This window comes from Rhinolophus sinicus, linkage group LG03, assembly GCF_036562045.2.
Source record: "Rhinolophus sinicus isolate RSC01 linkage group LG03, ASM3656204v1, whole genome shotgun sequence".
Taxonomy (NCBI): domain Eukaryota; kingdom Metazoa; phylum Chordata; class Mammalia; order Chiroptera; family Rhinolophidae; genus Rhinolophus; species Rhinolophus sinicus.
The window spans coordinates 40,607,106-40,624,312 of record NC_133753.1 but is presented as its reverse complement, the minus strand read 5'-3'; the positions used below and the strand labels follow the sequence as shown (position 1 = coordinate 40,624,312).

Below are 17,207 nucleotides of genomic sequence, written 5' to 3'. Positions count from 1 at the left end.
GCCTTGGCCGAGTCCCTGATGGGACACCCTTGCCTTTTGGTAAACTCCTACCGTCTGCTTCTTAAGAAACACCACAGTGTGTTCCTGCAGTGGAATATTCTTAGTATTGATTCCCATATCGTGGGTTATCCTTGGTTCACCTCAATGACACTGGTTGGCGTAAGAGCATCTTGGCCAAGAAAAGAGGACCAACAAATGGCTCCAGCATTTTTCAAACCTGATGAACTTAAGCAATCCAATGTAAGCCTAGCCCCCCAGATGAAAACTTCCTCGGGTGCCCCTCATCCCTCCCCCTGGAGTTCTTGGTGGACAGGACAGAAGCACAGCATGGGGGGTTGTGGTTGGGGGATAGTACTGACCAAATTCCTGATCAGTCCCCAGCACGTGTTACAGTTAAGAATAAGGTCATGTCCTCACTGAAGGTGCAGTGTAAGACAAGACCTGGTTCTCCTCCATTATTATTTTTCCATTTTAGGAGAAGATTCTGTACAAAATGCCTGGCCTACCCAGACAAAGGGGAAAGTGAGCTTCAAATGTTTTAATTTATAAATACTAATGCTTAGCTTTCTTGTTCAGCACTTTCCAGCATCAAATTTTCACAGTGGCACATTCCAGCAAGGATTAGTGAGTAAATATGGATACAAAAGCTTACCACCCTGCTAGGCATAAAAAATGAAAAAAAAAAAAAAAAGCAGCACAAAAATTGACTTGCAAACTTGGACAGGATACATTGGCCTATCTGAAACTGAGGGGCAAATAACCATAATTACATGATACTGATTTAAAATATACTTCACTGACAGGACCAGCCACGTCATTTGCAGAGCCTAGTGCAAAATGAAAATGTGAGGCCCCTTGTTCAAAAATTATTAAGGGCTTCAAGACGAGCACAGCAGAGCATTAAATGAAGTGTTAGAGTCCTTCTAAGCATGGGGCCCTGTTCACCGAATTTGGTTTCCAAAAACATTATTTTAAAAGTTCTATTTCTAAAACCAATTGGTTATTCATTCTCTAAGGCTTGTTAGCTTTTCTCCTTTTTTTTTTTCTCTTTTTTTTGCTTTTCTCCTATTATAGTAAGCAAAGAAGAGCAGTATAGCAGTATCTCTCTTAAGACATTTTCTATTTCACCCTGACCCTTTTAAACAGCTTGACTCTCTGACAGAAGATCTGGAACTAATTTACTCATTTAATTAAGAGGGGAAGAGCAGTTTTCCTTAAAGGAACAGTCCGTTCAGCTTCAGTGGGGGGCCTTTTGCCCAAAGTCTCCTCAACTCACCAGAAGAAGCCCTGATGTGGGAGCAAAGGCAGGAGGCATTCCTGGTTCCTGTTCTAGGACCCCACAAAAGACAGCCAACCCTCCCTGAAGCCTGGGAGGGTGGGAGGCTGGTGGTTGGGAAGTGGGCCGGGGCCAAAGCTCTGATGACTCAGTGGGAAGACAACAGCTCTCCTCCTGAACCCTGGGAAACCAGGAGCTCCCACATCAGGTGGGGCAGCTGTTCTGTTTCACAGGCATTCCAACCAGATAATCGCTCCCTCTGGAAAAAGTGAGAGATTCTTAAGTTACTGCTACACACTGAGAGGAGAAAGAAAAAGAGTTTTCCTTTTCCTTTTTTATTGCTTTCTTTTTCTTGTGCCCCCTTGTTTTTCTCCTACTTGGGGAGAATGAATGGTACTGCTGTTTTCTATAGGGGTGGATGAAGCAGGGTGCAAACATAAAGGGTTAAAAAACACAGTCCCTCCTTTAAAATTTGGTCTAAATTACGAGGCAGCCCTGAGGCCAGCGGAGTCCATGTGGAGGAGCAGTGCTGTGAGTTGTTAAGAGTGGGCTCTGTAGCCGGTGCCGGGTCTAAATCCCAGCTCGCCACTTTCTAGCTATGACCAGGGAAATTGCTTGTCTGTATTTCAATCTCTGTCAAATGGAGTAATAATCCCCCTATTGGGTGGAGGTTGTTGTGGGGATTAAATGAGTTAATTCATGAAGGTACTTAGGATAGTGCTTGGCACCAAGTAAAACCATCCTTTGCTATTATTACTATTGTTATTATTAGACTTGGGGTGGAAGGGAAGAGTCATAAAATTCTAAAGACAAATTAGCAACTTGGTACCTGCCAGTTTTTTGCTGGCTTTCTCCGATCCTTTGTTATTCTCATTTGGTATGTCTCTAGGAAAAATATACCCAGAAATCTATCTTTTCTCTAAATGATTCCAGAATCTGAATGGGACTCTGTGGCCTGGGAGATTCTTCCATTAATCGCTGTTTATACAGATCAGACGCCTACACGCAGCAAAGGGCTGAACTGGGTATTTAAAGGAGGATGTTTTCCCCAGTTGTTTTTCTTTAAATCTCTCCTGGAGAAACGGGCAATAACAATCTTTTCCCTCCTTCTGATGTACATGTTTCTCTAAAATCAACTGACACTTCCGTGCTATTAATTCACTACCTTATAATTCCATCTTTGGACACCCAATCAACGCCTGTGCCCCAACCAAGTTTCCTAAAACCAAACCAACCACTTGCACAAACCAGCGAACTCAGGATTCTCATTTCAAGTCACCTCTGCAGCCTCATTTCAAGAGGAGAATCTACTCCTTTTATCTTAATCTCCTGCTATCACATTGCTGAAACAACGCTTGCCTATTGGGCCTGAGAAGGCTTAAGGAGCCCTCCTCTCCAGATAAATCACAGACTCGCCTGTAAGTTACAGAATCACCTCTCTGAGCCACCGATTAGGGCTAACAGACTCAATATGGAGCTGAATGAGGCAGACATTCTTTCTCCTCGTGTGCCTCTTGCATTCTAGGGGAAAACACTACCTCTTGGTTTTCAGAATGAAAATGTCCCCTTGATCTCACGCCATTTCCTATCTGTAGAGTTCCCTGACTTCAGAGGCTCATCCTCTGCCTTGCCTACAACATTTTTTTTTTTAATTAGTAGGCTATTTTTTAGAAGTTTTAAGTTTACCAAAAAAAAAAAAATTGAGCAGAAAGTACAGTTTTCATACCCCCCACCCATTTGTACAGAGCTTCCTCTATTATTAACATCTTGTATTAATGTGCTACATTTGTTATAACTGATAAAGCAATATTGATATATTATTATTAACTAAAGTCCATAGTTTACACTAGGGCTGATTCATGGTGTTGTACAGTTCTGCAGGTTTTGACAAACGTGTAATGACCTGTGTCCTCCATTACAGTATCATACAGAGTTGTTTCACTGCCCTAAAAGCCCCCTGTGCTTCACCTATTCACCCCTCAACTCTCTCCCCTTAAACACCTGGCAAATACTGACCTTTTTACTGTCTCTATAGTTTTATCTTTTCAAGAAGGTCATATTGTTAGAATCACCCAGTATTGTGGCCTTTTCAGGCTGGCTTCTTTCACTTAGTAGTATGCACTTAAGGTTCCTCACATCCTCTGATGTTTTGATAGGCCTAGAACACTTTTATCTGCATTTTTATCAAGTTTCACAGGTGAGGCTAATGCTGACTAACGTATGAAAACCACTGCTTTAGAGTTTTGGTTTTCCCCCACAACTGTTTGTTGTTGTTTTTTAAATGGAGATATAATTCACATACCATACAATTCACCCATCCAAAGTACACATTCCATGCAAATAGAAATGAAAAAAATAAGAAAAAAATTAAAATGCACCATAAATAGTTTTGAGTATATTCTCAGTGTGCAACCATCACCACAATCAATTTTAGAATATTTTAAATCCCTCCCCCCACCAAAGAATCATTGTACTCTTTAGTTATCAACTCCCTACTCCCCTATTATTCCCCAGCCCTAGGCAACCACTAATCTACCTCTGTCTCTGTGGATTTGCCTCATCTGGGCATTTCATATAGATGGGATCACACAATATGTTATTTTTTTGTGACTCAGTATGTTTTCAAAGTTTATGCATATGTAATATGTGTCAGTACTTCATTCCTTTCTATGTTTAATATTCCATTGTATGGATATGTGACATTTAAAAAATTCATTCATTAATTGATGATCATTTGGATTGTTTTCATTGCTGCTATGAATATTCATGTACAAGTTTTTGAGGGGACATGCGTTTTCATTTCTCTTGAGTGTATAGCTAGGAGTCGAACTGCTCAGTCAAATCATAACTATGTGTTTAACTTTTTGAGAAACAGCTAGACTCTTTTCCACAGTAGATACATCATTTTTCCCTCACACCAGCAATGTATGAGGGTTTTAATTTCTCTACAACCTTACAAAAAACTACGTTTTTTTAAATTATATCCATCTACATCCATGTAAAGTAGTATCTCACTGAGGATTTAATTTTACATTTCCCTGATGACTAATGATGTTGAGTATCTTTTTATGTGCTCATTGGACATTTGCCTATCTTCTTCAGAGAAATATCTATCCAAAAATGTTGTCTATCTTTTACTTAGATTATTTGTCATTTTATTATTGAGCTGTAAGAGTTCTTATATATTCTAGATATAAGTCCCTTACTAAGTATATAATTTACAGATATTTTCTTTTTTGATAATGTCCTCTGAAGCACAAAAGTTTTAAATTTTGATGACACCCAATTTATCTATTTTTTCTTTGGCTTGTGCTTTTAGTATCACTATCTAAGAAGCCATTGCCAAATTCAGGATCACAAAACTTTACCCCTATATTTTTTCTAAAATGTTAGCTCTTACATTAAAATCTTTGACCCATTTTGAGTTAATTTTTGTATATGGTGTGAGTTGGAGATCCAGCATCACTCTTACATGTGGATATCCAGTTGTCCCAGAATCATTTTTTAAAAAGACTAGACTTTCTCCTCATCAAATTGTTTTGGCATCCTTGTCAAAAATCAATTGACAGTATACGTGAGTGTTTATTTCTGGATTCTCACTTCTATTCCATTGATCTGTATGTCTATCCTTATGCCAAGAGGATCCTTATGCCTGTCTTGATTATTCTTAAGTTTTGAAATCAAGCAGTATGAGTTCTCCAACTTTGTTCTTTTTCAAGATTGTTTTAGCTATCCTGGGTTCCTTAAATTTCCCTGTGAAATTTAGGATCAACCTGTCAGAGTCTGCGAAAAGCCAGCTGACAGGATTGTGTTGACTCTATTGAGCAATTTAGGAAGCATTGCAATATCTTTGCAATATTAAGTTTTTTGGTTCATGAACATGGAATGTTTTCCCATTTATTTAGGTCTTCTGTAATTTTAAAAAAATCTTTTCCAGATTTCAATGTAAAATTATTGCACTTCTTTTTAAAAATGTATTCCTAAATATTTCATTCTTTTTAAAATGAAATTGTTTTCTTAATTTCCTTTTCAGTTTGCTCATTGCTACTACATATAGAAATCCAATTATTTTTTGTATATTCATCTTGTATCCTGCAACCTTGCTGAACTTGTTTATTATTTCTAACAGTTTTTTAATGAATTTCTTAGATTTTTACATATAATAACCTGTCATATGAAACTAGAGATAATTTTACTTCTTTCTTTCCAATGCCTTTTATTTCATTTTCTTGCCTAATTGCCCTGGCCAGAACTTATAGTACAGTGTTGAATAGAAGAGCAGATATCCTCGTCTTGTTCCTGATCTTAAAGGGAAAGCATCCTGTTTTTCATTATGTTTGATGTTAACTGTGGGTTTTTCATTCATGCAGTGTTTGTTTGTTAGTCTGTTTGTTTGTTTTAGGCACTGGCTTTTTGTCCAACCTTGATTTGATGAAATCCTTCTCATCCTTTAAGTTTTAGCTAAAATGTCACTTCTTTGGTGACATCTTCACTGAACCTCCAGACTAGCCTTATATCTTCCTATGCTTATCACAATTATAACAAATACTTGTCAGCATCATTCACCCTCCTAACCTGGCCCCACCTTGTTCCCAGTTGTGTCTCCTATATAATAGATTCGCACATACAGTTGCTACAAACTAGCCTCATGTGTTATGCTCTATTCCTGAGCTTGGCAAGGATACTGTTCTAAAAGTTCCATTTCTGCCTCTGTCTCCATCTGAAGGACAGGACCTGGCTTTATTCATCTGTACACCCAGCACATAACCCTTAGCGACCTCTGTGAATCATTCTGAGGCTACTCCAGAAGGAATGAAGAATGGTTAGATACAATTTTTGTACAAATACAGCAACAAAAGGAAACTATACCTTCAACAGGGCCAATTTGATTAGTCACAGCAAATCTAAGCACTTTTTCCTCATCGTTGTACAAGGCAAAGACCCGGTCCACGTTGAGCTGCTGGGTGGTGGGGATGCTCAGGTGTCTGGGGACATGCCTGCACGTCTGGTAAGTGATGTTCTGGTGGATGCGGTAGGACATTGTTTGGTTGACGGCACCAAACGTGAGAGAGTAGTCTCTGGAACTTGTGGAGGTCACAGCTGCAACAGACACATTATACAGGCAAACTGGTAAACTTAAAAAGTAGTAAATACAGAGATTTTCATGTGGAGTGGGTTTTCCTACACAGTTAGTTTTTCATCTAATTCCTGGAACATGTTCCTTTGGGAAATTCCTGGGTTTACATGGGAAACCTGCAAGCCAAATACCTGAGCTGCGGCAAAGCCAACACGCTAAGAGGGAGGAGGTTCAGTCGCTGCTTGTTATCGTATGCAAGGAATAAATGCTACTAGGGGCCAGCCATACTGAGGGCTCTGTAGGTGCTGCCTTGTTTATTCCTCCCAGCAGCCCATGAGGGGGGCCCTGCGATCTTGTGCACAGAGCCTTCCAGAGGTTAAGTAGTTGAAGATGCATGGCTGGTATGTGGTAGAGCTGGAACTGGCATGCAAGCTGGCCTGACTCTACACCGCAAGTTTTTAACCAGTCTATCCTCTACATGACACAGAGGTGGTAGATTCCAACACCATGCACTTCAGTAAGTCTAAAGGGTTCCAGGCAAAGGAAGGGGTTGTTTCTCTCAATCTGAGCCCAGAGTCAGGAGCACAGGCCGGTTTCTGGCCATCGGCTATTCTGTGCGTGGTCCAGGTCTCTGTTGCCCATTCTCTTTACTACATCTCGTGCCTGGCTTCCAGCTCTCATATCGTAGGAGAAGCAAGGGCCACGGAAAGGCACAACTCGAACTACTATGCAGCAGGACAGCAGCTGTGACTGAACCAGCATCCTACACTCGGGTGGTGTTTTACAGAGCACATCACTTTACACATGTCAACCATGGAAGGTAGACAGAAAAGGTATTCTTATTCTCATTCAAAAGATGAGACAATAGGCTCTCAGATGAGTGATCTTTTCCCCACTTATTTTAAATGGCAAATCCAGGATATGAATTTCTATCTTCTGACTCCAAATCTAGCATTGGTGTTACAACACTTTGCAGCATCTCTTTCTGTGATTTTAAAACAGGCTGACATAAGGTTATAGGACAAGTATAAATTCCAATAATCAAGATTTTGACATGGCCCAGAGAGCAGGGTGGTTGAAAACTCTATAGAATTACAGCATCCCGACCCACCCCCAAAGAAAATGTTGTTATTGATTACATCATCACCATCATCATCATCGAAGCCTCACCCCAGGCCCCGTGAGTCAGAACCTGCATTTTCACAAGCACCTCAGGCGATCTGGGTGCAGGTGAAGGGCTGAGAAGCACTGTCATAGGTCAGAGTCACGTGGAGGAAAGGCATCCCTTTCTCCAGGATGTAAAACATCTCCATTCATGCTTCCCTATTTGACAGGTCTGTGCATAACAACTCAATTAAACGAAGTCTGACAAACAAGCTTCAACAAATTGGGGTGAGAGGACACAAATGCTCCAAACAGAATCATCCCATTTCGTTTCAACTGGGAGAACATTTAGAAGAAATCAGTCTCTTTCAAAAGTAGCCCTGTGTAATAATGAAGTAGTCCCATCATTATTATTATCTGGAAGCATTAGGTAGGAATACTGAGATTCTTGTTACAGCAGCTGGCACTCTGCTTACTTACACTACATACTTCGTAATAATAATAACAAAAATGATATTGAGCTCATTTTATGTGCCACACACTAGTCTAAGGACCGTGCATGTAGTAAGTCATTTAATCCTCATAACTATCTTGGGGAATATGTCCTCTTCCTGTTTTACAGACGTGAAGACTGGTAACACATACCTGAATCCGAATAGTGGTAAAGCTCCTTGTAGGGAGCGATGTGGGCTGTGAAACTTGCTGGGATGTGAGGTACCTGGCCTTGGATGTTGGTCTTAATGTTCAAATAGTTCTCTGCATCAAGCTCCTCAGCAGTTTGAGTGATTCGAACCTTCTCCTCTCCTGGGTAGAAAGTAACTTCCATGTCATGGATAAATGTAGCACCTGGAGGGAGAAAAGTTCAGAACAGGGATGAAAAGCAGTCTTGCATATTCCAGTAATAATTCCAGTGCATATGTCTCCCTCCTGATTTCTACTGCTATTGGAGACCATCTGATATCCAAGACTAAGTCCTACCAGCTGTTGACTGCGCCAGTTGCTCGAATTTTCTATTAAAGAGTATGGTTTTATCCTGCCACATCTCACACCACTTCTCTTTGCAGGAGCTTGTCTTCTATGAGAAATAAACTCCTGGGAACATACTTAACCTTTCTCTTTCCAAGGTTGCCAGACTTAGCAAAAACAAACAAACAAAAACCCAGGACACCCAGTTACATTTCAATTTTAGATAAACAATGAAAATGTATTTTTAGTATAAGTAATGTCCCATACACTATTTGGGGCATGCTATTATTAAATTATTCAAATTATTCATGTTTCTCTAAAATTCAAGTGTAACTGGGTGTACTGTATTTTATTTATCTACTTTTGACTTGACGTTTTAATCAAATCTTGATTAAGAGCAAGATCCTACAAACAGGTATTGGGCTCTACAGCTGGACTTGAGGGAAGAACTTTTCTCTTGGTACTTTACGTGCAATAAAGATAAACGTACTACTGGTAGGAAACACATTTTTCAGGTGGGAGGTGGAAAGCCAAGAAGTAGCCTCTATACTGTAGCTATGAAAGGGTGATCCTTACATCAGCATTGGCATCTCAGGGGAGCTCACTAGGAAATTAGGATCACAGACCTCACCCCAGGCCCCGTGAGTCAGAACCTGCATTTTCACAAGCACCTCAGGTGATCTGGGTGCAGGTGAAGGGCTGAGAAGCACTGTCATAGGTCAGAGTCACATGGAGGAAAGGCATCCCTTTCTCCAGGATGTAAAACATCTCCACTCATGCTTCCCTATTTGACAGATCTGTGCATAACAACTCAATTAAACGAAGTCTGACAAACAAGCTTCAACAAATTGGGGTGAGAGGACACAAATGCTCCAAACAGAATCATCCCATTTCATTTCAACTGGGAGAACATTTAGAAGAAATCAGTCACTTTCAAAAGTAGTCCTGTGAGGCCAAACCATCCCCAACTACCTCCAGACAGGAAACGACACACCTGCGGCTCCAGAACATTGAAGAAGCAAATCCTCTTTCACTGAATGCAAAACCTAAGGAGCAATGCCACCAAAGCAATGGTGACTATCAGCCCTCTCAGAGGCTCTACTCACCTGTGAGGCTGAAGCCGTTCTTCCAGCCTGGTTTCTCTAAAGCAAAGAGCCAGCCAAACAGGCCTCCAATGGGCGTGAGGGGGAGAAGGGCCTGGGCCGCGGGCTGTGGGACGTGGCTGATGGCCGTGTAGGCCCTGCCGTCATTGCTCACGACGTAAGCATGCAGGTCCACGTCGGTGAAGTGCACAGGCATGTGGCCCACATGGAGGTGGCCACTCACTTTCCCATTGACTCGATGAGGTGCCCCTGAAAAACAGCAAATCCACTCAACCTTGACTATTGTACAGATTGGATATGGGCCCACAGATAAAATAATCCCCTTGGCATCCCCCAAAACTCAATCTTTGGCCACTTTCACCATTCCCTAACCAACCAATTATCCATCTAAGTAGGAAATACACCTGCTTTGATCTCTTTTCTCCCATCCTCCCTCTCTCCCATCCTTTTTGACTCAAATGAGCAGGCAAAAAGGAGGAAACAGTTCTGGTTAATCCTCAAATGGAGAAATCAGCCCAAACGTGTTCATTCCTCAAACACGTATTGAGCACCTGCAAGTTGCTCACACTTTGAGTCAAGCAACGAAGAGGTAAGGTCCACCATCAGAGTTCACAGGAGCAGCCGGAAACCAGCCAGCAGCAGAAATATGCACAGAGCAGCCCCCAGTCCCAATCACGCCGGCACCCTCACCTGCTGGCAGACAGTGCCTCCCATTTCCGTAGAACCTGGACTGGCAGTGGCAGCAATAGCCAGTGGCGTAGTCAGTGCAGAAGGCGTGCTGGGAGCACTGTCCGTGGTTGCGTTCACAGGTCTCCTTGTTGGAAGCATTATACGTGGAGACTGGAAAATAAAACAAACTTTCATTAAAAGGACTAAGTGACTCCAGCATCATCATTGCTGCCAGATTCGTCATGGACAAGGCGTCTGTGCCATGAAATCAGTTTAGACTGTAATAAACAAATAGGTTTTTGAGGTTTAAGAGACGGGAATGACATTCAACCCAGGGGAACTGACGTGCTTTGCCTTCTGGCTGCTCCCACTGGTCTCATTACGAAGGTGCTGAACCAGGACACGCTGTGCCACTCGGCTTCGAGGGCCGCAACATGGAAGCCAACCAGTTAGCATATGTCAGGCTGAACTGTACAAAACTGCTACTTTGTGGGTCAAAAATGGCCACAAATCAGCAATTTTATACAGTTCAACCTGAGAATGATGACCCCTGAGTGGCAGACAAAAGAGAAACAAATGTCATTTTAATACCTAACCAATCATTCTACCTTTTGATGACCCTGAACTTAAAGAGAATAGCCTATAGCTTGTCTCACTACTCAGAAAAATGTGTTGTTGTTTTTTCTGAGAAGGAAGAAAGGTCCTACAGCACACACACTCACACACCCCTTAAGGAAAGTGTGTGGGGAGGACGTGGAAGAGGAGGGGGAAGGACCAGCGGCTCCAGCTCATAAATGCTCTGTGCCTTTGCAGGGTTTCTTGTAGCGTGTGTGGCACAAGCAGGATTTCCACGTGGTAGTAGAGAGCCGGGCCACAGTCACATCTCCTCTAGAAAGCCACAGTGGACCAGGGTAAATGGAATGCTTCAGTAGCAGTTCCTTCCATCTGTCACTTATTCTGCCCATTAGAAAAAAAAATAAAGTGAGTCATTTGTGTCACCAAGAAACAAAGGAATTGGAGCACATACCATTGCCTATAAAGGAAATGGCCAAAGGAGTGGGATATGGCTGGGGGTGGGCAGTGATGGACAAGAGAGGGCTTTCTCCCCACATTGGGGGCGATGCCTATCCCACACGTGACCACCAAGAAGCAAAGGGGCCGTGCACACCTCTGCCTCTGCACCCCAAGGAGCTGGAGTTGGGTGGAGCCTTCAGGAGCATGCTGACAAGCAGGGTAGCCAAGAAGTCTGGTGATAAACTCTGATGCTGCCGTGAGGAGCCAGCTCCCAAGGAAGATAGATACCTTACTCTTGGGAATAACTTGCTGGCAGTTGTGTGTCAGGTCTAGGTCTCAAAAGCAGGAAACCAGAGCGGAAAGGAAGGTTTTGAAAGATCAATATTTACCCAGTATTTCAGGAGAGAACAGAAACAAAGAAACCAACAGATGTAGCTCCATATATGTAATAATATAGCCCCATAAAGACCTGTATCAGCAAGGAAAAACAAAGTCAACATTGAAATAGTGCTTACTATAGGCCAGATACTAGTCTATGAACTTGAACTCTTTTATATTCCCTAAGAGCAAGAGACTGTTTTTATCCCTGCTTTGCAGATAAACAAGCCGAGGCACAGATTCAAGTGACTTTCCTAAAGTCACAAAGGCAGTAGGTGGCAGAGATGGGATTTGAACCCAGGAGTGTGGCTCCGGATTTTTCACAGCCGCGCTCTAGTATCCCTCCAGTGGAACCCAAGTATTAACACATACATCATGAGAGCTAGGTTAGGGGTCTGATCAGGTGTCTGGGGTTAATCAGCAGAAGCTTCAGCAAGAAAGGTTTGAGTCATATTTTTATAAATCAGGCTTAATGGTAAAGATAGCAGAGATTATCCAGATTTCCATCATGCTGGAAAAAAAGCACAGGTGAAAAGAAGTGAGAGTAGCTGCAACAGCATTAACTTTTGGACACTGTTTGACAGCTGCTTACAGGTTCTTGAGAAAGCAGCAAACAGATATGTTGGCAGGACAGATAATCTTGACTCAAGTGGAATATCTGACTAGGAACATAGTGAGAATGAAGTTGATGATTCAACAAGGCCTTGATGACACAGCTGAGAAATTCCAGTTTGATAAAAATAGAAAATGAGGCCTAACCTTCAACATTAAAACAAAAAAACAAAAAAAAGAAAACCAGAAAAGTGTCAAAACTTAAGGCAGAAAAAAAAAACACAGAATGGATGATAAAAAATATTATGCGGTTGCTGTGCAGAGAGCAATATATCACTGTCGACCATTGGTGTAAGAAAGAAGGGGAAAACCCCAGGTTAAGAAAAAGAAATGAACGTTAACTGGCACACGTCCAAGTCTCAGGTTTCTCCAGCTCCAAGTCCCAACTCAGTGTAAAGAAACAGCCCCTGGAGGGACTTGCACGCTTGTGAGTGTGCTCATGGCCTGGCTGCCCTCAGGACTCTCCATCCAGAACCCAAGGGAACAAGGCAGCAGCAGGCCCCACACTCTAGGGCTTGACTGCAGCCCTGGCTCAGGAGGCTCCGCAAAAACCACAGAGATGCCCTGTGTCAGTCCCAGTTTCCTCACCTCTAAAATCAGGCCAGCACCCGCTTCTCATACCTCATTGCTAGAAATCACAGTATTTGACATATTTCTGAGCGCCAAGGTAAAAAAGCAATCGGATGCAGGTCTAAGGGGTAGTCATTTTCGGGAAACTCAGGTAAAAATGAAACCAAACTCTAATACTGTTCTGCCCCAAATTAAGGAAATGATGGGTTTGCATTATATTCCCTCTATTTGTTATTTTTTGAAGACTTGTTCTCCAGCCGGATTATGAAACAGAGAAAGATGGGGCGGAGAAGGACTACAGATGTGGAGAATTAGGTTAATTGAAATAAAAAACTAGGTCTAGGCATGCCTTTCATATGGGTAAAAAGATTCACAGCAATGCAGCCAGCAACTTACAAATGCAACTGTGCAAAAGTCTAAGCTGATTGGTATGCAGACTGCGTTTTTCTAACAAAAAATAACAATTAGGCTCCCATGAAAGGCTATTATGAGACTGAAACTATATAATTATAATGGTTTAAATTAGTTATTGGCAAGCTGGCCTGGGGAACTTTTTAAAAGATTGTGTGTGTGTGTGTGTGTGTGTGTGTGTGTGTGTGTGCGCGCGTGTGTAATATCGCATTCTCAGGATGGGACTTACTGAGACAAGAGCACAAGCTCAGCCTTCCAGCCCTGGGAACAGCCAGCCACACGAGGGCAAGAAGATGGGTTCACTCTCACTCAGAGGGAACGCAAGGCCCCCTTTAGGACTCCTTTTCCATGTCTGCCTTCACTCACAGATTAACACTTAGTGTTGGGTTGTTAGGTGAAAAGTAAATGCCTGTTGCAATTTTCTTTCATTCATTCAGTAATTCAACAAATATTCATTGAGCATTCACTATGGGCCTGGCACTGGTCTAGGATATTAGGTCTATAGCAGGGAACAGAGACAAAAATTCCTGTTCTAAAGCTCACATTCTCCTAGGTAGCAGTTAATAGACAGGTACATTATTTAATATGGAGTAGGGTGTCAAGGGCTCTGCAGAGACTTAAATCCAGGAAGGACAAGAGGGCTGGAGGAGGTAGGTGACTTCTCGCCTTTAAATTTCAGTCAGAGAAGGCCTTGGGAGAAGGTGACTTTTGGACAGAGGCCTGGAGGAGGGGAAGACAGTGGAGGCAGGGACACCTCGTCTGTCAGGCAGGTGGGGCCTGTGGGAGAACAGGGAGAGAAGGCAGAGAGGTGACCCTGGCCAGTTTTCCTAGGGCCTCTAGGTCATAGGGAGGATATGGGCTTTAGCTTCTGGAGGGTTTTGAACAGAAGAATGACATGATCAGACTTCTGGTACCTCAGGAATGAGCCAGGGCCCTGGTAATAGGAAGTGCTGGTGGGGAAGTACACCTGGAGTATTTTGAAGGTAAAGTCGACAGGATTTGCAGATGGATTGGATGGAGGGAGGGAGCGGGGAGAGAGGGGATGGCGGGGAGAGAAGGCCAGAGAGAGAGGGAGAGAAGGAGAGGGAAGAGGAGAGGCAGTGTTGGAAGAGAGGGGAGAGAGGAGAAGGAAAGAGAGAAGGAAAAAAGAGAAAGAGAGGAGTCCAGTGATGGTCACATCTTGGTGTGGGAAACTGGAAGGATGAAGCTTCCACTTACTGAAACAGGGAGACTGTGGGCGAGCAGGTTTGGGAGAAGATCCGTTCTAGCAACAGCTTCCAGGAGGCAGGTAAGTTCGATCTCAGCTCTGATAGGAATTTATCCCTTCAGCAAGTGCTAGTTAACCATTCAGAGGGAGCCTGCACTTCTCCCCAGGGAACCATTATATCAGAATTACCTGGGATACTTGTCAAAAATGCAAATTACCAGAGCACACCTAAGGCCTACCAGACTCTATGGGTGGATCCCAGGAATAGGCGCCTCAGCCACTCCCCAGGTGATTCTCAAGCCCACTGAAGTGGGATGTTCAGAATATTCACAAACTTCCCATTTCTGAACTAGAGAATGCCCATTCATGTAGTTAATGGATTTCATCTGACCAGTCAGCAGCTCCTGTGGCACGCGGGATTTCAGGCAAGGCGCTCTCATTTATTCCTGGCCAGCTGAGAAGGGGATCTCAGTGCATAGGCCTACTCAGGCCTAGATCCATAAGCAACGTGAAGGTCCTTTAGTGGAGGTAATGGAGGTAACCCAGAAGTCAGGTGCCTTCCCTGATAAGGGAGGAGAGACAGCTGGACCTAGAAATGTGATCCCATGGGCAGCTATTGATCCAGGGCAAGAAAAGCTGGACTTCTGGCCAATGTGACTTCTCACATTCCTTTGGAATTGCCGGTAGATTCAAAGACGCTGAACTACTTGAAGGTGTGGAATCAGTGGCTGGATCCCAGCTGGATGAGATATGCACTGAGCATCTCCAAAAACAAAATGTGTTTGTTGTTTTTTTCCAGTGGTCATTTATATGCCTCTTTATATCATAGTTTTGAATGTATTTTTACATACTTCTTCCAATTCTGGTAAGGAGATACTATCTCCATTTTACAGGTAAGAAAAGTGAAGTCCACAGAGATTATATGATCTTCTGGTTCTAAATCCCAGGTTCTTTCTGTTACACCAGCAGTACTTATGTGTGGTGGGCTTCAGAATCACCGAGGAACCTGGTTTAAACTGCAGATTCTGTTTCAGAAGGTGGAAATGGCGCATGAAAATCAGCACTTCAAACAATGGCCCCACGTGGATTAGATGCAAGTGAACTAGTGCCTACACTTTGAGAAACAGTTTTTATTCCGTGGCTTCCTTTCTCCTGAATTTACTCAAGGGGCAGGCTGTCTTACAGATCCTCAGGGGACCCACTCTGTCAGGGAGCTCCTGTTATGGAGAGCCAAAATGACAGGAACAAGTGTGCTGGCATCTCAGGACACAGGGGGAGGGCAGAGAGCCGCCAGGTTTGAATGAGCTCAGTGTGCAACAGGTTTGTTCACAGAGGTTAGACAGCTGCTCAAGGAATCTTAACATGAGGATTTTGAAATCTCAGTTTTCTTTTTTCATTTAATGCTTTTTTACTCTTCTCATATCCTTAATAGAAAGAAAAATGGGGTGGGGATACATAAGAGGAAAAAAAGCAAAGGCACTGCCAAAGTACTTGACACTTGTCCTAATTGGGAGTTTTTCACAAAAATGGAAAACTTCTCTGCATTTGCTCTGATCCATCCTTCAACCTTCATTTTTCCAGAAACACTTAAGCACTTGTCTTCAGCCCCGGGTTGGCCCTTCCTTCACTCAGAGCTCTGGTCCAGCCACGTGGGAGGCAGGCAGACTCTCTGGCACAGACCGAGTTCATTTGCGAACGTAAGGGGGATGGAGGGTTTCCTGCATGGGGCTGTCCCCAACAGCTGGAGTGACTTTTTTAACAACTGCTACCTCAAGTAAAAGGACCCACATTTCCACTGCAGGACAGATTTTTCTATTTCCCTATCTCCCAGAATGATAGACTAGTAAGAAAAACCACATCCAACTTTATAATGAAAACCAGCGGTGTGCTTTTTGCTCCAGTTTTCATGTTTGTTTATTTTTGATGTATATGTGTGGTGCACAGTGGTGCGGTTAAGCAAAGTTATTACTATGCTGATTGGGGGCAGGGGTTTATGAGGTCTGACAATTAAGTTTGCGAACTTGCCACCTTGCACTTACATTGGCAGCACTGTACAACAGCTCGCTAAGGTTTCATAACCTTGGTATATCAGTGTCTCACAGTTGTGTTCGTGTTGACATGTGGTGGTGCCTTGCTGAGTGGCGTTCATTATTGTTGTTTCGCGTGTTTTCATGTATTGTCACAAGAATGTCTGAGCTTGAATTACAGCAATGAACAAACATTAAATTTCTTGTTAAACTTGGCAAGAGTGGAAGTGAAATCAGGGACATGTTAGTCCAAATTTATGGGGATAATGCCATGAAGAAAATGGCAGTGTACAAATGGATTAAACGTTTTTCTGAGGGGAGAGAACACGTCACTGATGAAGAGAGGTCAAGGTGGCCAGTAACGAGCAGAACTGACGAAAACATTGCAAAAATTTGTCGAATTCTGCATCAAAATCGCTAGCTGACTGTTAGAAGCATAGCAGACTAAGGAAACATCAATAGAGAAACAGTTGGGAAAATCTTAACTGAAAATCTTGTGATGAGAAATGTGTATGCAAAAATGGTCCCGAAGGAGCTCACTGATGAACAAAAGCAAAGGAGAGTTGAAGTTGCCAAGACCTTTTGGAGAGGCAAAACGATGTTTTGGGCTGTGTTATTGCTGGTGATGAAAATGGGTGTACCAATAGGACCCTGAAACAAAGCATCAAAGTGCACAATGGAAGTCAGCCAATTCTCCATGACCAAAAATGTTCCTCCCATCAGTCCAAATCAAGAGTCAAAACGATGTTGCTAACCTTTTTTGATACCAGAATTATTCATTATGAATTTGTAC

At 42.8% G+C, this 17,207-nt stretch overlaps 1 protein-coding gene across 2 annotated transcripts in view; it reads right to left on the bottom strand.

Moving 5' to 3' along the window:
* NID2 (nidogen 2) overlaps nt 1-17,207 on the bottom strand; it is a 60,806-nt gene that overhangs the window by 23,412 nt on the left and 20,187 nt on the right. For both annotated transcript variants that reach the window (XM_019725695.2, XM_019725694.2), the window contains exons 5-8: nt 10,217-10,366; nt 9,530-9,775; nt 8,103-8,303; nt 6,146-6,376 (exon numbers count right to left, since the gene is read on the bottom strand). In XM_019725695.2, coding sequence (XP_019581254.2) covers nt 6,146-6,376; nt 8,103-8,303; nt 9,530-9,775; nt 10,217-10,366 — 828 coding nt within the window. The remainder of the gene's footprint in view (nt 1-6,145; nt 6,377-8,102; nt 8,304-9,529; nt 9,776-10,216; nt 10,367-17,207) is intronic.